General features: G+C 40.3%; 1 protein-coding gene across 1 annotated transcript in view; it reads right to left on the bottom strand.

Annotated features, from left to right (window-relative positions):
• Ush2a (usherin) overlaps nt 1–27,515 on the bottom strand; it is a 683,507-nt gene that overhangs the window by 554,469 nt on the left and 101,523 nt on the right. Inside the window, 2 exon segments of the mRNA XM_087905997.1 lie at nt 11,710–11,839; nt 13,973–14,169. Of these exon segments, the coding sequence (XP_087762123.1) occupies nt 11,710–11,839; nt 13,973–14,169 (327 nt within the window).

The following is a 27,515-nucleotide window of genomic DNA, read 5'->3' on the forward strand; positions in this document are numbered from 1 at the left end:
CTTGTGAGCCAGCTCCTGGAGAGAGTTAGTGGGTATGTGAGAAGTGAAATGCCCACATTATCTTTATTTTCTTCACCCCGGCTAGCAGTCTGTTTGACAGTCTCCAGACATCTGAGTCCCTCTTCAGTCACCCAGCTGCACAGACAATTGAGAGATCTCAGTAAGTTCAACCAAGGCAGGTAGGTCCAGTTCTGAGGCAAACAAGAGATTCAAAATTTGAATGTCTGTTTTTTTTAGATTTATATTTTTAATGTTGTATATTTTTGTGTGTATGTGTATTGATACGTGCATCCAAGTCCAGAAGTCCACAGAGGCAGGAGCCATTGGATCTCTTCGGAAGTTAAAAGTCATCTAATAGAAGAGCTGGGAACTGAACTTGAGTCCTTTGAAAGAAAAGTAGACATTCTGAACTACTGAGCCATCTCTCCAGGCCCAGTTTTAGTAGCTTAAGCAGCAAATGTCATCATATATAACACTGCTGACCGCAACTAAGTTCACGTTCCAGTTCCCTGTCAAATAGGCCGAGAGGAAGACAGTTCAATCACTACAATCATGTGGCAGACTAATATTGAAATTCCTAGGACCAAGAAGAAAAAGAGAGAAAAACAAAAACAAAAACGGTACAACAGAGAACAAGAACAGAAATGTGTCTTTATATTTCAAGCTCTGTTCATTTCTCTGCTCTTCAAGGCTTAAGCACTATCGAGGTCAGTTTTAATCTTTCCCGAATCATAGTTTGGTCTTGATCACTTCTAGACACATGAACAAAAGAAAGTAATACACACTCACATGCTCTGCCTCAGGTTGGAAGCAACTGCCATAAGCAGGGCTGCAGTCACGTTCTTTCCAGTTTTACAAGACGTGGGCTGTTTCTTTGAAATCCTCTCTAGAAGGCATTTGGGCTACGGATGACTTGCCAGGTTAACCGTCTAACAGTGATAACTGTGGGTGGTGTTTCTGCGTTTAAAGTCTTCTGAACTGGAGTCTTGTTAGATTGTTGCTTTTGAACTCAAGATCCTCCCACTTTAGCTCACAAGGGTGGGGACTGTAGGTCTGAACCACTGTCCCTGGCTCCTGATTTCCATTGTGACTGTTTTGTGATCTGTGGGTTATTTAGAAGTAGGTCAATTTCTAAATATTTATGCATGTTTCTGAATATCTTGTTTATTTCTAATATTTCTAATTTAACTGATCAATTAATATACTTTATATGATTCAAATAATTTACAGTCTTCTGAGGCATGTTTTATGGCCCAGAATCTGGTCTATTTTGGTAGATGTTTTCCATAGACTTCAAACCCATGCTGGAACCCTTGGCTGTCGCTGGACCGAGGGCTCAGTCAATGTCAACGAGGTCAACGTTGTTGATAGTGTTGCTGTAATCTATATACTTACTGATTTTCTGTCCATTTGTTTTTCATGGTTATTGAAGACAAGGGCTATTGATATTTTCACATGAAATTGAGCTTTTTTTTCTATTTTTTCATTCAGTTCTATTGATGTTTGCTTTCTATATATAGTTATTTTGTTTGGCACACAAATGTTAAGAATCGGTAGCGCTTATCATTAAAATGAAAACAATTCCCTTTGCAATATATAATTGTTTTTAGGATCCTCCGTAAAACGGTTGCAGTAAAATCTGTTTCCTGATACTAATAAAGCTTCCCCCCCCACTTCTTGCTGGCAAGCGGCATCTTTCCACAGCGGCCGTGTGGCCGTGTGCTCACTCTATTTGAACTGTATTTCCTACATACTGCATATGCTCAGTTTGTAAGATCTCATTTTCACATGCTGTTCCAATTTTTCACTCATAAGTGGAATATTAGACTGTGGAATTTGGACATGGTTATTGCCATGACCCAAAGCTCATCACGACCTTCTTCCGATTGACTCAATCTTCCTGGGGTTCCTCTTCTGCCCTTTCCTAATTATTTATCAGGATAATTTATTGAATCCATTTGATGTCCACAGTGACTGACTAAACGTAAATTTTATTTTATGATTTTAGTATTCTCTTGTACATATTTACACCGTTGACCTAAAAGGGAAAAATTTACTTCACACATGGCATAAGAACCTTACACCCTTCCCCTTCTCCCTTTTTTACCATGGCCATATTTTTCCCACACTGCACTCTCTTTAAGGTGGTGTTGATTTTGTTTAACCTTTCCATTGCCCCTTAGAGAGAGTTAACATACAGGAAATGCACTTTAGCCGCTACCACTTTTGGAGCACCTTCTTTTCATGTGTTGATCCATGGAACATGCGGTATTTTACTCCCTCGGAAGCCCTTTTACAAAATGTTTTGTATGCTGCGGCTCTGCCTGCAATGGACTGAAACTTTATACTTGGTACAACTGAGCTTCCTCTTCCCCTCAGAAAGACATTGCCACGGCTACGGGATTGAGCTGCCATGTCTGCTGCATGTTCAGTGTTTCTCCACTTTCTTCTCACCTGAATTATTTTAGCCGAAGTCTGCTGTCATCCTGCAGTGATTCCTCTGTAATATGTATGTATGTATGTAATATGTATGTTTCCTTGGATACTTCAATATTTTGTTTTTATCACTAGAGGAAGCAACCAATAGTTCTGAGGAATTTAATGATTATATTCCTATTTATAGTTTTTTATTTCTCATGTATGTACTTTACTGACCTTCTTGACTCAGTGACTCTATGGTTTTATGTACAATTTTGGTATTTCTAGCTATTATTTCTTTGTATATTTTTGTCTGCTCCACTCCACTCCACTCCTCCTGGGAATCAAGTTTCACACAGTCTTGTAGAGTTTCATGACAGCTTGCTCACAATGGTTTCACTTTTCTCAGTCATCGTTTTCCTCTAAGCTTCATTTCTATTGCTAAGATACTAAGTTATTAATATTTCATCAATGCATAGTCTACTATCAGTTCTAACCAGTGTGGTTTTCATTGCATACTTTTAGTGTTTTATTACGTTAAGTCTTTTTTTCTAAGCCTCTACTTCCCCATGTAGCTTTGAAAACACCCCAAATAGAGATCGACTGTTTATTGTAATATGTTTGCCAGGCAGCCATACATGTCTTAGCCTCTGGAAGAGCTTAATTACTGTATTTATTTATTTGATAATCTTTACTATTATTGTTTTAAATTCTCACCATGGAAGGTGCTGTTCTATTTTCTTGCGCCCCTGGTAATTTCCTGGCTTTCTATGACTGTTTAGCTCCCTCATCCTTAACACTCCCATGGTGTTTCCCCAGGTTTTCACATGTAAAGCAAACAACATTCATATGAAGACTTACAGACCACACCCTGTGAACCTCTGACCTGACTCTTCTGTGTTCTTCTTGTCTTTCTGAAACACTAAGTACACTGGATTCCAGAAACCCTTAGCTCCTTTCCCATAGCTTGTTATAGACCTTCTTTCAAGGAAGCCATCCGCGGGAATTGGAGAACTACAGAATTTAGTTTCTATGCCTAGGGGGCATTTTCTTTATTCTTATTCTTGAGGTCTTGTATGTATTTAATATAATTCGTCTACATTTTGGTTTCTTTGGGTGGGAAAATAAACTGAACTTCTGTTTGGTTGAAAGTAGAAGTTGCATAGCCCAGACCTAGAAAGACAATTATCGTGTGTACTCACTCATAGGTGGTTTTTAAACATAAAGCAAAGAAAACCAGCCTACAAATCACAACCCCAAAGAATTTGGACAACAATGAAGACTCTAAGAGAGATTTACAAAGATCTAATCTACATGGGAAGTAGAAAAAGACAAGGTCTCCTGAGTACATTGGGAGCATGGGAACCTTGGGGGAGGGTTGAAGGAGGAGGGAAGAGGCAGGGAGGGGAGCAGAGAAAAATGTAGAGCTCAATAAAAATCAATAAAAAAAGAGAAAAAAGAAAGAAAGTAGAAGTTGCACAAAGGGGTTGTAAACTGACACCCCTTCCTCCTCAAACAGGGCAGAAAACAGAACACTGCAACCCAATTTAAAGGAAGACTTGATGAAAAAGTGCAGGAGGAATTTATTAGCAACACAGCGTATCTCAGAGGGAGTGCTATTGGGAAACATTTATTCAGATATTTTACATAAGTTTTGGGCTTTGAACCCAAAGAAGAGAGCGCTCCCAGCACGTTTGGCAGTGGTACCTCTGCTGGAATTCCAAGGGATGGAAGTGGCGTGAACCAAAGTCTCACACAGTCTCTCAACTGCTCAAAAGTTAGATTTTGAAAGCATCCAAACTAGAATCCTAAATCTTTAGCTATCCTGTCCGTGTAACACTTTCTTAGAGGGAAACTCTGGACAGTAACAGAATTCGCAGAGTGGCTAAAATGAGAGGTGCACAGGGCACCCTCAGGTGTCCAAGGAGAAGGAAGGAGAGTGTACATGGTGTGTTGTGTGCACTGGCTCCCTTAGAGATTAACAAATTAACATAAATATCTCCAGAAGGAGTTTAGAAGGACTGAAAAATAATTCTCGTTACTTTTTTTCTCAAGGAAATAGAGATAAGTTTTGAGTGTTGTTTGAAAAGTATACATTTAAATATGTGTGCTTAAAACTTGAAAGGTTTGGGTTGTGGTGCCTCATGCCTACAATTACTACCTCTGGGAGGTTGAAACAGGGCTCACCAGAACCTCTTGCCATATAGGTTATATGGTAGACATATAACTCTCTCCTTCACTTCTTATGCCAAGTACAACCCATGTCACAAGACATGTCTGCCTACACATATGAAATAAGAAATACTCCTCTTTAAAATGGCATTCCTGAGGTATGTACCTTGTCTGGCTTCTTCCACATTAATTAGTTTGGTAAATAAACCCAGACCCACTTATGTTTGTATCAGTTGATTACTTTCTGCCTCCTTCTCATGACCCATTACAACGAAGGCATTACAATAGCAAGGATGCTGGTGGTTTGACCATTTCTAAGAATCCTTTAACGTTGTGTGCACATGTGTGTGTGAGCATATGCATGTGTTGGAGGAGGCCACTTGTTTGTTTCCCAGCTGCCCAGAAACCAAAATAATTACACAGAAACTGTATTAATGAAATAACTACTTGGCCTATTAGCTCTAGCTTCTTACTGGCTAACTCTTACATGTTAATTTAACCTATTTCTATTAATCTGTGTATCATCACATGGCTGTGGCTTACTAGCTAAAGTTTCAGAGTCTGTCTCCTGCAGGGCTACACGGCATCTCCCTGACTCTGTCTCATTTCTCTCAGGGAGCCTCCTGTTCCCACGTCCCACAGCGCTGGGGTTACAGTTATGTGAGATATGTCTGGCCTTTTAGGTGGATATTGGAGAGTTGAATTTAGGTCATGGTCACTCAGCAAGCAACTCTTACCACTGAGCCATCTGCCCATCCTTGCCACTACAGTCCTGGTAATGATACTTCTGTGGTACTGATGAGAGTTCCTTGGGTGAAAAGGAAATAATAAACTTTTCGTAAAAATACAAAAATCTATAATAGCATCAAGTCAAAGTTGAATTTCCAAGGAATGACAATCCTGAGCAATATTTATGTTATGAGAGTTTGCAACCAACTACTACTCAACAAAATCTAAATACCACCTCACCAAATTTCCAGCCTCACCAAATGCTTCCTCATATCACTGCACTAAGACTTACGAAGTTTTAGACCTTGCTTGCAGTGCCTCTGGACACTGAGCACAACTAGGTGATGCAGCCATTTCAAACACATTTGTGGAGGACATATCACAAGGGGAGAATGAAATATGAAAATATGGGGAGAGGAAGGGATACCTGCAAAAAAAGCTCATAAACACCACCATCTTGCATTTTGCCAATAGGTGTTTTATTTTCTTTGGATAATTATGATTTTTTTAATTAATTTTTTTTTCTCTACATTAATTTTTTTTTACAATTTTAAGGAGAAGCTATGAGAACAAATATCCTTTCTCCATTTTTTGATCTTAGGTTGAAAACATTTAGTATTTATTATCAAGTATGCTCTTTGCTGTGGCTCATCAGCAGGCAGCATTCAGCCTGAGAAATGTTTATTTCCATCTTAGAGAAAGTTCTCATCGTGGAAATCTTTTTAATATTTTTAAAAGCTTTTTACAACTTACTGAGATCATTACAAGGAACTTCTCTTTGTGTTTATGTGGTTTATTACATTATATTAATTCGAATGCATGATTGAATTGATATAATATTTCAACTGAGTTTTAAATAGTGAAATAACTTTACGCTCCCAAGGCACACGCCAAGCAGTCATGGTGCATTAGTGCAGTTTAGACAGCAAGAGTCTGGTCAATAATTATTGTAGAGGTACTTACAGCTATGTTCATATGGAATATTCATGTGGTATTTTCTGCTAATGCTTTGCAAGGCTGTGGGATTAGAGTTAGGAAGTCCTTGCAAAGAGAGCTGAGAACTATGTATTTCTCTCTGGAGTTCTAAGCTTGTTAAGGAGAACAAAATGATGGTTCAGTGTGGTTTATTGCCACATGCCCTGGATAATACAAGGCAAAGTCATGATGGCCTGGAAGTCTCCTTACCTAAGGATTTTTCATTTGTTCAGGAGCATGACGATAAATTTGGCACTCAAGATGAACCTTGCGGCAGATGATATCAGAGTAGAAGCAATGTATGCAGGAAGTGGAATTTCCACAGCCCCAGACAGGAAGTCAGTCAGAACTTGAGTGGTCAGACAGGAAATGGGACAAAGAACACATGATCAGACAGAAAGCTGGGCAGAGAACACAAGGCCAGACAGGAAACCAGGAAGATCACACAAGAAGACTGAAAACCAGAGGTGCTCATATGTTACAGGAACTCAGCGATCACATGGTCAGACAGGAAGTCAGATAGAGATGTTTTGACTGCACGGGAAGTCAGTCAAAGATCAAGTGGTATAGAGGCAAACACACAGGTCCTGGAAGATAGAGCTTGCAAGGCACAAGAAGCTGTAAGATAGAGAACGTATGGCCAGACAGGAAGCCAGGCAGAGCTCCTAAGACCAACAGAAACCCAGACCAAGCTTAGACAGGAAATAAGACAGGAAAGGAGAAAACCCAATGATAACCATTCCCACATCCCATCTTCTTGGAGGAATCATCAATCACATCATAATATCGGGGCAGCAGAACCAAGTGTTTGATACAAAGCTTTTGGGAGACAAAGAGGAATTGTATCTGAACCACAGTTTTCCAATCCACCCAAATTCAGTTACTTTAATAAATAGCGACACTCCCAAAAAATTAAGTCCATGTGTAACAGTCACATAAAAGCAAGGTGACCAGCCATCTGAAAGAACGCCTAAAGAAAAGTAAGTCGAAGGAAACCACCAGAAGCAACATGACCTGGACAGCATTAGGCCCCACATGGGGGGACACGGAAGAGGCATTTCACTCTTAATAGATCTGCGAACTGCAGAACTCATCGTGCCAGTCTGAGAACAGGGACAGGAAAGGAGGTGGTTTGAGGGCTAAGATAAAGCAAACCAAAGAGTTTCTCAGTGAGAGGCCAGGGGAGCCAAGAAGGCAAGCTTTGGGGACTTCGAAATTGCCTCATTGGGCACATTTTGTCAAAGTTTTCCTTGGAAATAACAAAGCTAAAAACAGTTCATTTAAAAAAGTGAGCACAGTCATTGTGGAAAGTTAAAATTTGATAGTTCTGGTTCTGGGTAGCTTGTTCATTCATTTTATATATGACTTGACAAGCAGAGCGCCTGGGAGAGTCTTACCCCACAGTATTTGTGAAGTAAATTATTTAAAATTAATCATTGTATCACTAAAAATATACTTAGGAAACATTGTCAAACACTATAGGGATAATGACTATTTTCTCTCTCTCTGAGTATGTGGGATGGGCAGATTTATGGTAGGGTCTCATGTAGTCCAGTCTTGCCTCAAACTCACTTTGTCATCATGAATGACATCGAATTCTTGATCCCAAATGTCCCCACTTCCTAGCTGCTGGGGTCATGGACATTGTGCCACAACACTCAGCCCAGAACTCACAATTTCTACTGAGTGTCTACAAGGAATTTGTCATCAGTCCTAGGGTGCTCGTTAGAGACCATTTATCCAAACTGTTTGGGCTAAAATGGCTATTTTATGTACATGATTATGAAAATACTTTTCAAACGTACATGACATTTTAAACATAGAAAAGAAATCACAGTAATCTATATCCAACATGCAATTTCATTTTCTGATTTTGGTCCTTTAATTATACACAACTAAATAACCCAGAGCTGAACAATTAAAATGTGGAGCTCAGGAGTCTTCATCCTCAAAGCTCTGGGGCTGAGTCATGTGAAAACATCCTTTGGCATCTGTTACTTCAAGTGCTAGGTACTTATTTAGCTGCTGTCATTAAGTTAGTTAATTCCCAGACTCAGACTGACCTGGGGGCCTCCTAGCTCTGCACCCCGTTCCTGCTGATCTTCAAGGAAACACGGGCTTTCTAAACTGGACGCCACACTGGAGTAAGAGTCTAAATTTAAGTACTAGAAAGATGCTGATTTTAGCTATGCTTTTCTTGTAATTCTGGAGACCGGAGAGATGGCTCAGGGGACCAAGAGCTTTGCAAGCACAAGGCTCCATCTGGAGAGTCTGCCTAAAGAAGCCGGGCGGAGTGATGCACTCTTAGAATCTCCACCCGAGCTGACAGAGCCAGGAGAGTACCTGGGATAGATTGCTAGCCCACCTCGTTTAACTGGGGAGTTCCAGACTACAGAGAGACCCTGTTTCAAAAATAGAAAAGAGTGATGAAGCCTGACAAGTCGTGTCTGTGGTTGACCTCTGACCTCTGTTCTACATGCATCCACATCCACATACATACATACATACACACACAGAGATTACTGATGAAATACCTTTTCATTCTGCTCATGTTTCTAAGATAAACCATCTCTCGACCTGCCCACTAAGCTTCCCACCTGCCAGGAGTTGGCGCAGCCCTGTGCCAGTCAGTTTGGGAAGTGACTGTGTATTCGCAGCGCTGAGACAATGACCTTTCCCTGAGTTCCTGGCCTTCGTGCTGCCTGGTGTTCCTTAGGTGCTCGTTCTACTGCAAAAGTACATATATGTGTGTAGCGGTTTCTGCTACATATGAATGTCATGGACTGGAAATGTCAGAGAAGAATGTGCACCGCAGCACTTGCTTCCAGTCAAGTGTTTTGTGATTCCACAAACTTTCATCTTGTTTAGCTGCTGAGAACGTTCATTTGAGAAGATACGCTTCTACACCGGTGCAAAACTAGCACGCCTTTGCTTTTCCATCCTGCAGTGCCTGATGCTTGTCAGCTTCCCCATGGCAATGGCTAAGGGGTGTGCGAGAGGTAAGATTCTGGCCTGTTCACCAGAAGCTATGGCAGATGACAACCATCTGCTCAGCCTCTTCAACGTCCAGAGCAGAAAGCCTGGGAGGACCGCACGCTGCCAGCCCCAGTAGTGCTGATGCACCGAGAGGCTTTAAGGGGAAGCAGGGTGGCTCTGGTCTTTCTGCCTCTCTATGGCTCCCATCTCATGCCGTTATCATCTCAGGCGTTCTTGCCTGACCTGGATTAAGTTTATTTCACTCAGACTTCAAACTGCTACTTGGATCTTTTGGATATGTAAAATATATCACTGTGTTAACTTAGAGCATTTATATGGTAAATGCCTTCTAGATGTCATAGCTGGAGCACCCGGGCTTGGGGTTTGCTGAAAAATAATACAGGAGTTATTAATGGAAAAGTAGTCCCAAAGTCATCAGTGATTTCTCTAGTAAAAGAATGAAAAAGTAATCAAAACAATGTAAAATGTGAGTGTGCTTTAGAGATAGATACGGGATTGTTTCAAATCTGGAAAATCTTGCAACTTTTTCTGATTACATATAAGTCCCTGTATGTCACCTTCTTTGTTACATACTAGATTTTAGGAAAATTATCTTGTTTTCTGACCACAAAAATAATAAACGAAACAGAATTGGAGGGAAAATAATTTTAAAGGAAACACAAAGGATCAAAATTAATATTTTAAAGACCATATATTTTTTACACTTTTTTTTTTTGGTCTTTCAAGACAGGGTTTCTGTGTAGCGCTAGATGTCCTGGAACTCACTCTGTAGGCCAGGCTGGCTTTGAACTCAAAGAGATTCATCTGCCTCTGCCTCCCAAATGCTAGGATTAAAGGTGTGTGTCACCACTGCCCAGCCCGATTTTTACACATTTTAACTAGATTATTTTTGTTCACTTAAAAATCAAAATAAAATATTTAAAAGTGTCCTGTTGTCTTTGCCCCTATTCCGTCCTCTACTTTCATCTATGCTCCATTTCATTTATCCGTTTATTAGTTGGGGTGTATTTAGTTCACATCTATATTTTGGTTATTGGGAATAAGGTCAGTACAGGTCACATGGTAAAACTTGGGACAGTATTCTGAGGAACACTGGGCTGCCCTAGTGGGTGCACATTTTACTTTCCACAGACAGGTCTCCTGGGGGGCTTCTGTTCCTTTACTATTTACCATCTCTTGCTCTGGGCCATGTTTTTCTTGCAGCTCTCCAGGGGTGTGCAGGGACAGCTCACTCTGGTCTTAGTTTGAAGGTTTCTGATGGGCACGTCCAGCCATTCTTGCTATATAGCACAGGCTGGCTTCAGAGTTGCATCTGGATCTAGCTGACTGGACTCAAACTGCTGGTCTCCCTGTGTCTGCTTTCTAAATTCCAAGATTACAAGCAAATGCCACATCAACTTGTTTTGAAAAGCTCTGTTCAAGGTTTGCTGAAAGTAATGTAACAAGTATATCTTGTAGATTGTCTTGAATTAATTATGTTTTTAATGTAATTCATAAAATGTTTTACAGCTAGGCTATTGACATAACCTTTATCTTCCTTCCTTCCTTCTTTCCTTCCTTCCTTTCTTTCTTTTGGTTTGTCAAGACAGAGTTTCTCTAGCTTTGTGGCTGTCCTGGAACAAACTCTTGTCGATCAGGCTGACTTTGAACTCACAGAGATCCACCTGCCTCTGCCTCCCATATGTTGGGATTAAAGGTCTGTTCCACCACGTCCCAGCAACCTTTATATTTTCAACTATTCAAAATAATATGCATTCATTAAAATTAATACAATCATTGAGTTGGTTTTGTAAGATAAATTTTCTTTTATCCTGTTATTTGTTGATATGAGGTTGACAAGTAAAAACTCGAGATAATACAACCCAATTTAATCCAGAGCTATTGACTAGAAAGTAGGACTTCAGGCAGCTTAGTGAAGATTTGTATTCATGTAAGCTATACATCAAAATTTAGGGACATAGATAATAATCATAATTTAAGACTATAAGCAAAATATTGTATTTTAAACTATTAGGCAGGTAGAAATGAGACATTCAGAAGCAGAGAAACACCAGGACTTCTACTTGGGTCTTCACATAACTAGCTTTTGTAGTACTATCTTCTACTGATTTGGAGATTAAAGTGTCTTACTTATAATTTTTTAAAATGCTTCACTACTTTGAAGATTGAATAGAATTCACACTCTTCAATTCTTTTTTTGACATATTTCAAAATTAAAATTAAAACAAGTCCTTCTTGTCTGCAAAGGGACCACTACACAGTACCCAGAGTTCACATTCCTGATGGACACTGCTCAAGATCCTGTCTGCCTTGTCTGTCTCTAAATGCTAACTCAGAACTGAAGACCTCGGGGGACTGTCCCAAACTGACCTCTAGCAGGAGAGCCATCCATTACCTTCGTCACTGAAGTAACTCTCCGGGTCACAGAGGAGGCTGCCATTTCTAGTCCCTGTGCGGTTGCAGTCACAGGGCTTGCGGATGCCGAGGGCAGAGGGATCTGCACCAATGGGCCGGTAAAAGTAATCCTGGCAGGACTCACAGTTTCTCCCTGCGTCAGGATAGGGTGTGCATTAGGACTCATAATTCATTACAATCGGCTGCATAATTCAAGATTAAAGACTGTATTCCTTTGAGGAAATTCTGTAATTTTCGGGACGTCCATTTTAATGCACCTTTCATCTTTACCTGCCAATTTAGTGATCCGGAGCATATGAAACGGTGAACCTGTTCCAAATGGTGCTCTACTCCATTAAACGCCCATCTGCTATGCAATGCCACACTTCTGAGAAGTTTTGCTTTGGAAGGGAGCATACATTTTTTAAAAGAAGCCATTCCCAAACTTAAAATTCCAGCCCCATGGCCAGACACTTATTTCTAAAGCAAAATGTGAGGAATTGCCACACTCGTGGCAGATGACATCTACGTGTGTGGAAGGAAGTAGGCATGCTGCGGAATGCTGCATTACAAACATTTGTCGAGAGTCATGGAGCTCACGTAGTTGGGAAGGCCCTTGGTGTGAATGCAGGAGGACCTGAATTTGATACCCAGCACACACAAAGCCAGCCAGGCCCATGGAGTGGCACATATCAGTTACCCAGTGACAGATGGGTCACTGGGGCTCACTGACCAGCCAGGTCAGCCAAATGAATGAGTTTCAGGCAGAGGGACACGAGGTGGAAGGTGACTGAGGAAGAGAGTTGATGGTAACTTCTGACTTCCACATATATACACATGATCAGCATACACAGACACATGATCACCACACAGACACACACAAAATATAAAGATGTGTTTTTCAGAAGTAGACTATGAAAAAATTGGAGAGTGCTCTTACATGATGGATAGTTATATACTCAATAATCTTTGATGCTTCTGTTAGGTATTTTTTACTTCAAGTCTCAGAAGACCAGATAAACCTTGCATTAGAAGAGTGTAGCAGAGTCCAGTATGTAGCACAGGGCCTATGACTCTCAGCTTATTAATCAGCCTTTTCTCTTGCCTTCTTATGAATAGGAGCCTATGTTCTGAGTGAATCCAAGAGTCCATGTGGGCAGAGCCAAGACTAGGGAAAGAGGCTGAAATGAGCCATCAGGCTATAGAATTTCCCATTACAAACCATACACTCCGTTCAGATGTTGCTGGAAATGGACCCAATATCAGAAAACTAGATAATGAACTAGTTTTTTTTTCATTCTGATGGTTATTATCTTATGATTAATTAAAAATTAAATAAATTCATAATGCTTCTAGGATACTGACATTGACGGCTCCTCAGTTTGTACTCTGCTCTGGAACCCGCTCTTGCGTTATCAACACGGAACGCTCACCTCCATGGCACCCATGCCCGGTCAGCTTCTCATGCTATTTTATGTCACCAATAATTATGTAATTCATTTTCTCATGCCCCAGAATAACACTTTGGGGCCCATTATGTTTGTATTATATTTCACAAACACTGATGCTGCCTGCTTTTGCTTCCATGTTAATACTGCTTCTCAGAAAGCAGTGATTTTAATACCTGCTAGACATCACTAATTATAGGACCAACAGAGACTGTGAATCACCTTCTGTATTTATAACCAATTTGTTACCGTGTGTGTGTGTGTGTGTGTGTGTGTGTGTGTGTGTGTGATGAACATGTGTGCAATACTGTGTGCCTCTGGAGGGCAGAGGACAACTTGCAAGACTCGTTCCTCTCCCTCCCCCGTGTAGGGTGGAAAATGCAGCTCAGACTTTCGGGCTCTCCAGTGAGTTCTTTTTCCTATGAGCCAGCTTCTTGGTCCATATATTCATGATGTCTTAAAAAATGGTTGGTTTCTGTGTAATGTTTGAGCAAATGTAACTTGCCCATGTGTGAAGCCAGACACAAGGAAGGCAGGACTATAAGGGACACAAGTAACTCACTGTAAGGATGTATTCAAACTGAGTTAGGTGAAGCTATCCAAATCAACAGCTTGGTCAATGATGTGAACTCTTTGTGGGAAACACCTTCCTGCAAACACAATGAAGAACTATTTCTGGATGGAGAACATTTGATGAACAAGCTTTTGCTTCCAAACTTAACAGCATGTAAGCTCATCCCCAAATAAAAAAACTATATCATGATTTAAAATACTGTGCATCTAGAGACAGACACCCAGGGTCCTACAGGCTGAGTCAGTCTTTCAGGATTTGAGATTACCTGTCCTGTGACGTTGGCAGTCATCACAGACTTCTCTGCTGCCTCTGCTGTGCTCCAGGGGAAATGGGTCCACAGAAGCATCATCGTGGAAGCTTCTGGTGTGGCTGTGGCACTGACAGGGTTTACAGTTGACTGCATAAACAAGGCCACCACTGGGGAAAGGCTTGTCATTATAAAGGGGCGAGCAGCGATCAACACTAGAACCACGAAACGCGAGAAGAAATGCAGAGCTGTGCCGTTTATAATTGTCCATGTGCTCATCACTGTCAGTGAGTGGAAAATGAAAACTTGTGAGTTAAGAACCTCTGACTACTTTGTCATTAAAACTATTTTATAAATCAGAAAAAGTCATGGATTAGGATTCTCTTACGACCTTTAAAATTATGTCGAAATATGAAAATTACTCTCCTCTGAGCAGTAAAGTGATGTGCGATTTCCCTCTGTATGCTGTGATTACCATTAATGAATAAAGAAACTGCTTTGGACCTATAGCAGAGCAGAAGTTAGGTAGGCAGGGAAAACTAAGCTGAATGCTGGGAGGAAGAAAGGTGAAGTCAGAGAGAAGATATGGAGCTGCCTGACACCGACACTGTGAACTTTTACCTGGTAAGCCACAGCCACATGGCGATACACAGATTAATGGAGATGAGTTAAATTAATATGTAAAAGTTAGCCAATAAGAATCTGAAGCTAATGGGTGAAGTAGTGATTTAATTAATATGGTTTCTGTGTGATCATTTCAGATCTATGCTAGCCCGGTGGCCGGGAACCAACAAGCAGCTTCTTGCAAGAGTAATGGAATTCACAAACAGTAAAACGAGTATTAACTAATCACCCTATAGTTTTAAACTTTGCAATGAATTGGGAAATAAACTAATCTCACACTTTGCAAAGAATCTCATCAACAATACTTCCAAGAGTATTTGATGGCCTACATCTCAATCATGCTCTGGCATGCTAAAGCCATCCTCTCCTTTGCTGCTCTGTGGTAGCCTGCCATATTCATTCTGTTTCTTGAACACCCAGGTTGTAAAGTGTTGTATAAACAGGTCACTAACAAGGAAGTGGCACAGCAGCTACTTTCCTGCCTGAGGAAGGAAACGGGATTGGCCGCAGATCCTGTGTGTATCGTTTGGATGGCAGTGCAAGGATTGAAGACACATCAGCTGATTGTGTCAGTAAGGAAGTAAAAAAAATAAGTATCATTGATGATTGAGGACCAGTAAATCGAAATATTTGCAAAAGACGATGTCTCCCTTTATATTTTTGAAAGAGAAAAAATAAATAAGAATTCTCTTTTCCATTGTGTTTCTATTTCACAGCATACTGAACATTTTAACATGAGGCAAAGGCTGTGGGTTTTTTCTACTTAACTGAGGAGGAAAGCAAACAGAGAAGAAAATGTGAATGTTACATAAACACCAGGCCACAATGCTTAGGGACAAGGAGTTGAGCTGTAGTTATCAATAAGGAATGCACCTGGTACTTCAGGCACTTTTCAGGGTTCTATAATATTCTCATAGTGATGAAATTATTTTTTAATCACAGCTACTTTTATGTCATAAACTGAGTAGCTGGCCTCTTTTCTTCTCCCACTGTTCTCTAGAGGGCCATGTGATGTCCCTGGTCTCTGTTCTTTAGTGACACCTGTGTCATATTCCTCTCCTTCTGCATTCAGCCTTGGCTCCCTTACTACCCTGTCCCAGGAGATGCTAGACACCTATGTTTACACTGCCCACACTGTCTGCATAGTAAGAGCAGAGAGGTGGTTGCTAAGGTGATGGCTTAAAATTCACATCTAACTCTGATACCGATGTCCAAAGAGATCTCTTCTTGGAAGAATTTATGGCACGCTAGACAGCAGGCTGATGTCTGCACAGAGTTCATGAACAAAAATGATGAGATCTCTCAAAATGATATTCCCAACTAGAAAACAAACTCATTTAGTAAAACAAAGATACAATTAACCACTGCTAGTTACAGGTCTTTGGCCACCTGATTTTTTGAGACAGGGTCTTGCCATGTAGCCAGATTAGCAATGAACTGACTATGAAATCCAAACTGGTCTTGAACTTATCCATGATCCTCCTGACTTAGCTTTTCAAGTACTGAAATAATAGACAGGCACCACGGGACATTGCCAAGAAAGAAATACAAAAGAAAGAAGAAAGGAAGGAAGGAAGAAGAGAGAGGGAGGGAGACAGGGAGGGAGGAAAGGAGAGGGGGGGGGAGAGGGAGAGAGAGAGAGAGACTTTAAACTTTCTCTTACTGACAATTACCATGCACCAAGCAAGCTTATTTCATAATAAATATAGGAGTTAACTTCAGGCTAGACATCAGAAAGTATAGTTTTATTGTTGCTTACTGACTACTGAAAAGGCCACTGTAATGGGAGGTATGTGCCCTCAATGTGCTAAACCCTAAGGTAAGCTTTTAAAATGTATTTCCACCCAACAGTGTAAAAGTGGATAAAGACACTGTAGTTATAGACACAGCAGAATTGGATTCAGCCATAACAAGATGGAATCATGTCAGCTCCACCTCCATGTGGGACTCCTGATCAGTGAAAGTTAAGAGACAAATGTGATACACCCTCGATGACATGTGGAAGCCACACAGGTGATGAAGCAAAAGAGAGGTCACTGAGGCTGTGGTGGTCCAGGGGGAGACTTGGGGTTAGCTAGGTAATGAATACAGGAGTGAGTGCATTTTGACTGCAGGAAAGACTTCTGCTGTTCTAAGCATCACTGTGCAGCTATTGTTGGCAATTAGCTATAAACGTTCAGTAGCCACTTAAAAGGGTCTTCTCTCCATGCAAAGGAACCACAGGCACGTGAGAACATAACACATAGCAAGAAACCCTGTGTAATCATTGCACACCATGCCCATGTGCTCAACTATCATGTTATAGCCCATAAATATGCATGCTCACTGTGTACTAATAAAAACAGTTTACAGACAGAATGGGCTCATGACTGACCCTCAGGGAACAAGGCCTACTCATGTTCTGCATCATGATGGCATCAGCAACTGAGAATTATCCAGTTAAGGAGACACCATCAGTGCTCTTGAACAAAGTTAATTTTTAAATCCATGTTACACCTGTAAATCCTGATTTCTTCATCTCTAAAGGGAAGAGAAGTCAGTAGTTTAGCACTGACTAAAAGTAATTATGGAATGGGGATCAGTAATGTCTAAAACCAATCCTAGAAGATATTAATGCAAAATCTGAGGTTGCAGATCGGAGGACATGAGGAGGAAGTATGGGAAAAGATGTTGAGGATGAGGCAAAAGACAAGGAGATTAGAAGAGGAGAGAGGGTTTAAAAAAATGAAGAATAAGAGAAAGAAGGAAGAGGAGAAGAAAGGGGAAGAACAGGAAGAGAAGGAGATGAAAAGAAAAGAGGAAGGAGAAAATGAGGTGAGGGGGAGGAGCAAACACCCACCAGAGACTTTGACCTCAAGTCTGGATGGCCACACAGAACATACAGCAGAATTCTATGTGAAATGTTGTCATTGACCCCTGGGGATTCTCAACCTTCAAGGTACTGGCCCATGATGAACTCAGACCATGTGGTCTACAGAATAGAGCAAAGTGTAAAATATAAAGGAACATTATTTCTGTGGGTTTTTTTTTTATCATGTGTATCTAATTGGCAGAAACTTTACAGACTTCTACATTTAGACACTATCAAATGTCACTGGGATGCAACTATCTGCAGTGACTGTAGGTCTAAGGGAGATGCGCTCTAGATGTCACTGGGATCCAACTGTCTGTAGTGGCTGTAGGTCTAATGAAGGTGCGCTCTACTGAGATAAAATTTAGGACAGAGGAAAACTCAACTTCTGGTTCCAGGGATTTGAATGAAAAAAAAAAAGAACTTCCAGAGTTACCCTGCCTTGGCCCAACACCCCCAAATACCCACACAACCATGCTCCTGTCTGTACTTGTAAAACTCTGTTGCATTGCACAAATTTAAGGAAAGACAAAATTTTACTGCATGAAAATATAAAAACAATCTCAAGCTTGTTTTCTATTAAAATTTATTTTTCTTTGCTGCTGTTTTGTTTTGCTTTAGTTTAAAAAATCTTAATGAAAGAGTTTTCTCACCCCAAGGTGATGTTTCAAATTGTACTTTCTTGATAAAAGCTGGCAGAGAGTGGTAAGGACGTGGAATGTGGCCCTGTCACCCTGATCACATGTGCAGTCTGTGTTCCACAAACTAGCCGCAGGCTGGATTTGGGGAGGTGCCTGCCGGAGTCGGAGGAGCAGATCCAGTGAAAGAAGGCCTGTGATGTCCATGAAAACAACATTTTCTTCTTTTCGCTTTTGATCTAGACATTTTTAGTTTCTCATTTGATATTTTGTCTTTATTTTCAACCCACAGGCCAGTATCGTGAAGCATTGTGATAGATAAGACTGAATTAAATACCATATCAATGCTCAAAAAACACAATCCTGGCTTCCTTGATGTTTTCAATTACAGAGGAATTTTACTGCAGACTTAAGGAAAGGTTGTCATCCCGGTCACACTTGGTATGGAAACAGCTAGGCTTCCTTTGGCACACAGCTTTAATGTATAGATGCGATGAGTAACTTTATGTTTCCTGATGAAAATAAATACAGTTATTCTTTGGGCCTTTTAACACTCTAAATACCATAGTCCTAGGAATTCGTTAAGATAATTAGTGAGGATGGCAATTTACTTGCACATCAGAGCAACACGTGATCCTGTTTGTGTACATAGAATCTTCTCTGCTGAATTGCGTCAAATTCATGGGAAAGACCTGGCATCTTGGGATATGTTTATTACACTCGAAAGAATAAAATGTTTTCAATGCTTCAAAGCAAGCATACAGCTCAACTTAAACATAATGTAAATACTTACAAATACAGATATGAACTCATAATAGTTTAGATTTTAAAATCAAGTAGCACATACAATCTTATTTTCTAGATAAAGGGGGTTTCATTTCTGTATACAGCCAACTTTAAGACTACAGAGAGAGAGAGAGAGAAAGACATTACAGATTTATCGACATTACAAATAACGTCAAGTCTGAAAGTAGTTATATGTACTACTTTCTGGGATTATCTTTGGGTGTCAGGCAAAAGTAGCTTTTATATTTTATGACTAGCTTTTCTACACAGTATAAACATATCGCAATAGATTAATTTTGATAGTTGATGTTTTCTTGGGGGAAAGATAGCCAATTTTCTTTAAGGGTGAGGCTCAGGTAGGTGGTCCATTTTCCAGCGAATGTCTCCACATCCAAGAGGACGTGCTACACACAAATTCCACTTGGTGGGTTAGGAGAGGTGGGGCATGTAATCGGGAAGGGGTGAAGAGGTGTGGAGGACAAATTTGCATTGTTTGCACCTAACACCTAAGAAAATGAAAATGTTCCCATTTTAAAGACATGGACACGCATGGCAGAGGGTGATACAGTGCTTTTCTTTTCAAGGACATGTAGGACGAGAGCCCTAATGCAGTACTGGAGGTCATGGTATGATGCCCCTTTCTATCCTCTGAAAGTTCCATCCATGCAGTCACTGCAGCTAGGTCCTACAGACCTACTCCTCACCTCCACTCCATCCTCCAGCCCCCTCGACTTCATGTCTCAGCCCCTCTTATCTTTTATAATCCACATAAAATGTAAGAGCTGGGAGGATGGAGGGGGAGATTGAGGAAAGCTAGCTTTGGACACGGCATGGCTGTTGCTTTAATTCACTGCGGGTATAGTAACCTGCCCAAGACCTACACAAAACCTGGACAGTTAAAAATTCCAACACGAGATGGGGAGTGTCCTGATGTCCCACCCATAGCTGAGGAGCCAGAAGCATTGGATGACTGCTAGAGCAGAGAGAATCACTTTTTTAGGTGGTGAAGGGGCATTGATAGGTTTCTTCCACCCATGTGTATAAAGACAGGAACTAAGTGGACTCAGTGGGTTAGAAAGAGTGATTGATAATGATGTAAATGTTTTCAAAGCCATGTTACAGAAATACAGATTTTGAGAAACAACTACCTTAATTTTAATTTTAAAATTTGTTTTAAATCATATCCAATTGAAAGGTTTGCTGACATCTATTTTGGTCTCCTATCTGATTGAAAATACTATTAACGTTTTTTGTTACGTACCAAAATAGAGAGGTGAGTTTGTTGTCTATACTTTGATTCCAAAGATTAAAAAAACTCTTAATGATTGATCCATACATGCACTTGCTTGTTCTGCTCAGCTGAGTAAGGTAAACGAAGGCAAGGTGATGGGAATAGCACTTAACGAGCATTGTTAATGAGTGGGTTTTGGAATTGCCTTCTACTTCTTCCATCAATGGTTTTACCATCTTAGACTTAGCAATCCTCCCACCTTCTCCTAAAGCTCACCGTTTCCTCCTCTTTTTCTTTGCTTCCTCCAGTGACTCGTGTGTGTTTAGTTGTGTTTTAGCCCAGTCTATACAAGCCTGGCTCTTCTCCAGATGTCTCTGGATAGTCAGGTTGCAAAATTAGAGGATGGCTCCATCACGGTGAAGGACCTCGGTGGTTCACCAACTCAGGATGTTTGCCCAGTTGTCTCTCAGGTTATGACTTTCTAAAAACTTAGAATGTTAAGTGTTCTGTGCTGATTCTGAGAATTTAGAAATTCCTCCACGAGCATTTTCATCCTATCTGTTACGTGTCCTCGTTCTCTTCTACAGATGAGAAGGTTTGACCCGAGGCTCAGTTTTTCTCATCTTTTTTCTTCATTCATGCTTTGTTTTTCTCATCTATCTAAAGAGCCATCATCATACATAGGGTCATACAGATGTTCTTCTGGGTAACCTTCTGAGATTAACTTTACATTTTGTATTGAGGGATAGTACTCATTGTGCCATCAACGTTTGCAGAGTACTAAACTGTGTTACATGTATTTATTTAATTTTAGAGAGGGCTATCCATTTAATCTCATGCCATTTGTTGACAGTATTTCCTGCCTTCTACTCTATCACCATGACTTATATGTCAAAGGTGAGTAGACAGCGCTGTGGGTCTGCCTTTGTGGTCTGGATTCTCTTCCATTAGTCTGTTTCTGTATTTTGTAGCACAGATAATACATTGTCTTCCTATAGCCGTATAATAATGACTCATTACTATAGCCCCAATTTTCTTCTTCTTTGACATTGTGTGGGTTATTGTGGGTCTCCAGCCTCTCCATGGAAACTTTAGAATCAATATGAGATACTTGCTGGTATTCTAAATTAAAATTCATTGAGTCTACAGAGTAAAACTGACATCCTGATGGTGTGAGTCTATATATGAAACAGAACCATCTCTCATTCAGTCTTTGATGTCTGTCATCAGAAATGAGCAGTTCTAGCACGTAGACCACGGACCTGCTTAGTCAGATTTAGATAGTATTTTACTTCTAATTCAGACCCCTTTTTATTGTTGCTGGAAGACAGTAATATGATAGACCTAGCTCATCTCTTCCCTGTGTCCTGCAATCCATGTGATGAATCAATAATTCTCAGAGCTGTTTTGTTCATTTTTATAGATTGTCTACATGGACGATCATGTCAACTGGATACAAGTACAGCTTCATTTCTTCTATGCAAATCTGTACGTATTATCTTTTATGGGGGGACAGGATTTCTCTGTAGCTTTGGAATCTGTCCTGGAACTAGGTCTTGAAGACCAGGCTGACTTCAAACTCACAGAGGAAGATCTACTTGTCTCTGCCTAAAAGTGATTTATCTTCATTTTATGTTTGAGTGTTTTGCTGGCATGTATGTATGTGTGTTATATGCATGCAGTAACCATGGAGACCAGAAAAGGGTCCTGGAAATGTTGGAGCCTGAGTTACAGGTGGTTGTGAACTGCCATGTAGGAGTCCTATGTTAGAGCACTAAATGCTCTTATTTGCACAGTCAGTTCTCCAGTCTCTCTCTCTCTCTCTCTCTCTCTCTCTCTCTCTCTCTGTGTGTGTGTGTGTGTGTGTGTGTGTGTGTGTGTGTTTTATTTTAAGGAAAATATTTGCTGCTGATTTTTTTAAATGTGGAATGCTTTACAAACTTGTGCCGTCCTTATAGAAGGGCCATGCTAATCTCCATAATGTCCCCTTTTGGAACTTCCCTTTGTAATACAAGGACTAGTAAGGGGAGTCATTCACATGCTGTGTTTTTGATCTCATACCATCACATTGACATCCTTGGGATCTTGGTGTGATGGATTGTGTCAACTGATAATTGAGTCTTGCAGTATCCAAGCCTCACATGCCTGGGATAAATTTCTGTTGCTTGGGGCGCAGAGGCTTTTTAATTTCATGAAATTGCTTTTGTCGACTCCTGCACAATCTAGGCTCTGTTTAGAAAGTGCCTCTCTATGCTGATGACTTGAAATGTTTCTCCTACTCTTCTATTAGTTTTGGAGTCTGTGTCTTATAGTAAGGTCAGTGATCCAGCTATACCACTCCCGGGTGTTCACCCAAATGACTCCAACTCACCCAATCACAAAGACATTTGCACCTCAGTGTTTCCTGTAGCACTATGTATAACAGCTGAATAATGGGGCCAACCTGGGTGTCCAGCATCAGCGGGGAGTGTAAGGGAAAAATAGTGTATACTTGTATATACAAAAATTTACAGACATAAAAAAGAATGAAGTTACTAGGTTGGTGAGGAAATAGTTACAACTGGACATAAACACATAAGTAAATTAAATCAGTATCAGACAGATAGGTATTATATTTTTTTTCCTGTGTGGGTCCTAGACTTATAGATAATACACACACTAGCACACAGTAAACAAAATTAGAAGTGAAAGTGTCTAGGGGGACAAATCAACTCATGGAAAGGTATACTGATTATTTTGTTCTTGTTTGGTTTGGTTTTGTCAACTTAGTACAAGCAAGGCTCACCTGGGAAGAGAGAACCTCAGTTGAGAAAATGAATCTCTAAGATGGGTCTGTAGGCAAATCTGTGTGCCACTGTCTTGATTACTGTTTGATTTGGGAGGGCCCAGCTCACTGGAGGTGGGCCTCCCACCTGGAAAGGTGGTCCTGGGTTATATAAATAAAGAAGCTGAACAAGCCACAGAGAGCGAGTCTGTGAACAGCATTCTTCCATAGACTTTGCTTCAGTTCAGCCTTGGATTCTAGCTCCAACTTTCTTCAGTGATAGACTATGCCATAGGGTGTGTAATCCAAATAACCCCTTTCCTCTCCACGTTGCTTTTTGTCATGATCTTCATTAGAGCAATAGAAAGCTAGCTAGGTCAGAGGGGGGAAGCAGGAAGGATACTGGATGGAGCAGGGGCAGAGGGATATAGGCAAATGGCCTCTATGTGATTGTAATAAAATTTTTAAAATCTAAAAGCCCCATCTATTAGTGATAATCTCGCCACAAATATCTTTGGCCACTATGTATTCTTCCTGATTTTAAATCGTGTCCGTCTCCAGGCGCAGCTGTGGGTTTTCAGATTCCTTTTTTAATCCTCCCCTTCCTAGCTCTGTTCCCGTCCCTGAGTTCATCTGCGGTTACTGTTGCACATAATCTCATCTTCCTCTTCTGAACCCGTGTCTTGCCATTTGTCTCATTCTCTCTGGCCACATGTGGCATCTTCATCTTTGGTGGCTGTCAGAGCTGTTATGTTTGCTCTCTGGATGTATTTTCTTAGACTGCTCAGTATTCAGAAAAGTTATGGTATCCCCAACTTCAGAAAATTCTTCATGCTTATTTCTTCAAATATTATATTTTTTTATTCCTTTTATGCTCTTATATCCATGTCTTCCATGAAGCTATATTTGTCCACACTCATAATCTCTTTCATCTCAACAGCTTTATGTATATACGGACCAAAGGAAACTTACTAGAGTTTTATAAAAGTAGCACTATGTATTAGAGAAAATTAAATTTCCCATGTTGAGATTCATTAAATGCATTTTAAATACGAAATGTTCAAATTCTACTTAAATAGATTAACTCACTGGTATGACAAAACATGAAAATGGAAGATGGAATACATTTAGAGCAAAATCTCACCGTGCACAGAGAAGCGGAAGCAGTGTCAGGCACACGATGGGTAGCATCAGGGAGGCACAGGTTAGTCACGGTGACTCATGCTTTTGGACTTCAGTGTGCTGAAGGGTTTTATTCCATAAAATAACAGGAAATATCCATTTAACATAATGAGCATTGTGAAGTGTGATGTTGGCATCCTTTGGTTATTGAATGGTTGGAAAGCTTATTAAATAAAATGCTTCATGCTGGCTCTGCTATTTGCAATACTAACAAAAATGCACACTGATAGTTTGATCGTAGTTAATTCATAAGATCCAGGATTAATGATATAAAAGGGTCACAAATTAGAGCCAAAAAAATAAGAGAATCATTCATGGTCACTAATAAATTGCTCTAAAGGGCTTGGCACCCCTCACAGGTAATGATGTCACAGGATGATGAAGGAATAGCTAAGCAGCCAGAGGGCCAGCACTGGCCGACGTCCTGGGCATTGCATCACTCTTGGCCTGAACTGCAGCTGGGAAAGGAAAAATGCATTCTGATGCAAGGTTCACCTAGGAACACCTTTCTTAAAAGTCGATCCAATCAACACTTGAACCCTTAAAACATCTGAGTACTAGATAAGACCGGGCATTGTGGCAAAGGTTTCCAGCTACAGCTCCTCAGAGGTGGAGGCAGGAGCATCGGGAGTCCAAAGGTTGTCTCTGCTTAACGCAAGCATGAGGCCACCTCCTGAGAATTTATCTCCAAAGTGCACTAAGAAATAAAAAGACATCTGAGATGACAGTAAGAGAACAAGAAGATAGATAATGCTATGCAACCATGTGAGCAAATATATAAATATACAATCCCAAACCTGCAAAATTCCTAGGTCCTATTGTGCTTTATGAGTTCAACCTAGACTCTCGATGGATCTTATCAAGCTGATGGCCTGTCCAAGTGAAATGCAAGTTCTCTAGTTTGATAAAGATATTGCCATGAGTCCTTAAAAAATTATCTAATGAGAAAATCAGTAGGGTGAGATTTTAAAGCTTGTGTAACAAAAGAGGAAATATTGACAGCAGTGGACATTAAACGGGCCTGGGGGTGGAGGTGGAGCTCTGACGTCAGAAGATGTAAGGTAGTGTGGGAGAGAGGGATTCATCCTCTGTCCTGATAGGCTGTGATTACAAAGCTGCCCAAACTCCTCCAACTCTGGATACTGAATGAGTGTGGTTTATGGTATACAAATCATATATTGTAAAAGAAATCAAAACATGATTGTTTTGGAAGATATCACTATGGGTACAGATGAACATAGGTGTACAAAATCTCTGCATTACTTATCAATAACTATGTGTGAATAAACAGTTAACTCAAAATAAAAGACTTGTAAAATTTCCAAAATATGTGCATTGGCAATAATGACTCTTAACCAAATAAAAGTCATCATCGGAAACCATGATTTTCCCTGCCAGGTATCTGATGATTAATGTAAATTCAGCGCCATGCAATCTTGACTTCTGCTTTGAAATACTTAATTCTGCTTGAACGCTAATGGGTAGTATCTAGTATTTTGAATTCGTTTTGCCTCAGATCAATCTCCAAACGAGCTGAGCACATTAATCATGTGCTGCTTTGGTCTTCCTTGGGAAGACACATCACGAGCCCTCTGAAAGTGCTCTCTATTGATGAAATATGCCATTATTTTTATGGTATATATCATACATTAATGTCAAAAACTTAAATTGGCAATATAATGTGAAATGTAACAGAGTTCCTCAGAAATATTCTTAAGGGAACGTCCCCAAGGCCCACATTCTAGCAATCACAAAGTATAATGGAAAAAAACAGAGAAAAAAATAAGTCCAGATTTAATTCATTTCAGGACAAGCACAGTCTTTAGTACTAAGTTGAGTGGTTCTTCATTCTTAATTTCTATTCTTAGGAAAGGTCTAAGTATACAAGTTAGCTATTGGCAGCAACAGACAGCCAGTTGGAGTACTCTGAAAAACAAATGTTGTAGTATGTCAGTCTGTCAATCTATCAGTAAGTTTTACATAGGTCTCCATAGCTCAAGAGACTGGATGGTTCACTTCTTGAGGTCACCCTGGTGAAAGTGTGGTCACAAAACTAAATCAAGGAATCTCTTTAAGTGGGAAAGTTGCTCCCTTCACTCAAATGCTGTTATCTAATATAGTAGTGACTATTCCCTGATTAAACAAAATAAAATTGATAAAATTTTCTTTGAAAACAATATCAAACTGTATGAACCCTGCTCCCACTCTTGGACCATGATTTGTCCCTTAATGAACAGCTGAAGAAAGCGAGGGCAGTGTCCCTGCAAGGCACACTTCTGAATTTATGCTTCTCCCCTTTCTCTCCAATTCATCCCCTTTCACTTCTGCCAAACACACTTTCTTATAGAAAAGAAACTACCAAGAACTGGCATGCTTTAAAAACTTACATTTTTACTGATTTACCAAATGGCAATAATTCACAAAAGCCATGTCTATTGAGGACTACTTGGTGCGGGAGATTGTATTCTGTCAATCATGTTTTAAATAAACGCTGATTGGCCAGGCAGGAGGTGTAGGTGGGAAACCCAGACAGGAAGTGGAAATGATGCAAGGAGAGCAGGAGGAATTCTAGGGAGGAGAAAGTTGATTCCTCCCACTCCTGCCCAGACCACTGAAGCAGCAGGATGTGAGCTGTCCCACTAAAAAAGGTACTGAGCCACATGGCTAACATAGATCAGATAAATGGGTTAATCAAGAAGTAAGAGTTAGCCAATAAGTAGCCTGACCTAATGGGCCAATCAGCATTTATAACTTACAGAGATCTCAGTGTGATTTTTCTCTGGGACTAAACAGCTGGGGGGCAGGGCTGGAAAGAAACCCCCAAACAAGCAGGCTCCCCTCATGTTACAACTACTCTCTGTGGTTAGTCTAACACTATAAACTGGGGACATTCTTCCTAGACCTTTTCAAGGCCTTTAAAATGAGCTTCGTGTGCCACAGGATAGGAATGGCTTAAACCAAAACATTTTTAAAATGCAGAACGTGAAAAACTTATGGTTGGATGATTTGAAAACAACTTAATAGTTTATTGACATTTCCCCTTCAGCTGCATTTGGCAAACTTTTCTAAGCAGATTGTACATGCAGCATTTTTTATTTATATCTAAAGTCGTGAATTATCAAAATAAAAGAAAAGTTACACAAGTCTACTTTTTCACATTTTCCAAAGATGTTATCTCAGTAAGAAACACTGAAATATAGTCTCAGTCTAAATTATAGTTAATTGACTCACTAGCTCTGAACCCAAAGGCACCACTTGAGTCCAAGTATGACAACCCCAATTTGGCTTCCAAAACCAATCATGAATCTTGATTCACTTAATGCCCCTATTTTTAAGAAGAGGCATGAAATCCCTCAAGAATCATAAGCTATCAAACTCATCAACGTGAGCAATTAGAAAGGATAGAATGAGAAGGACCAAAAGAGGAAGAGAGAAGAAGGGAGGGAGGCTGAGACAGATTACATCATCTAACAACAGGCTCGGCA

This window comes from Myodes glareolus, chromosome 5, assembly GCF_982192425.1.
Source record: "Myodes glareolus chromosome 5, mMyoGla1.1, whole genome shotgun sequence".
NCBI classification, from domain to species: Eukaryota; Metazoa; Chordata; class Mammalia; order Rodentia; family Cricetidae; genus Myodes; species Myodes glareolus.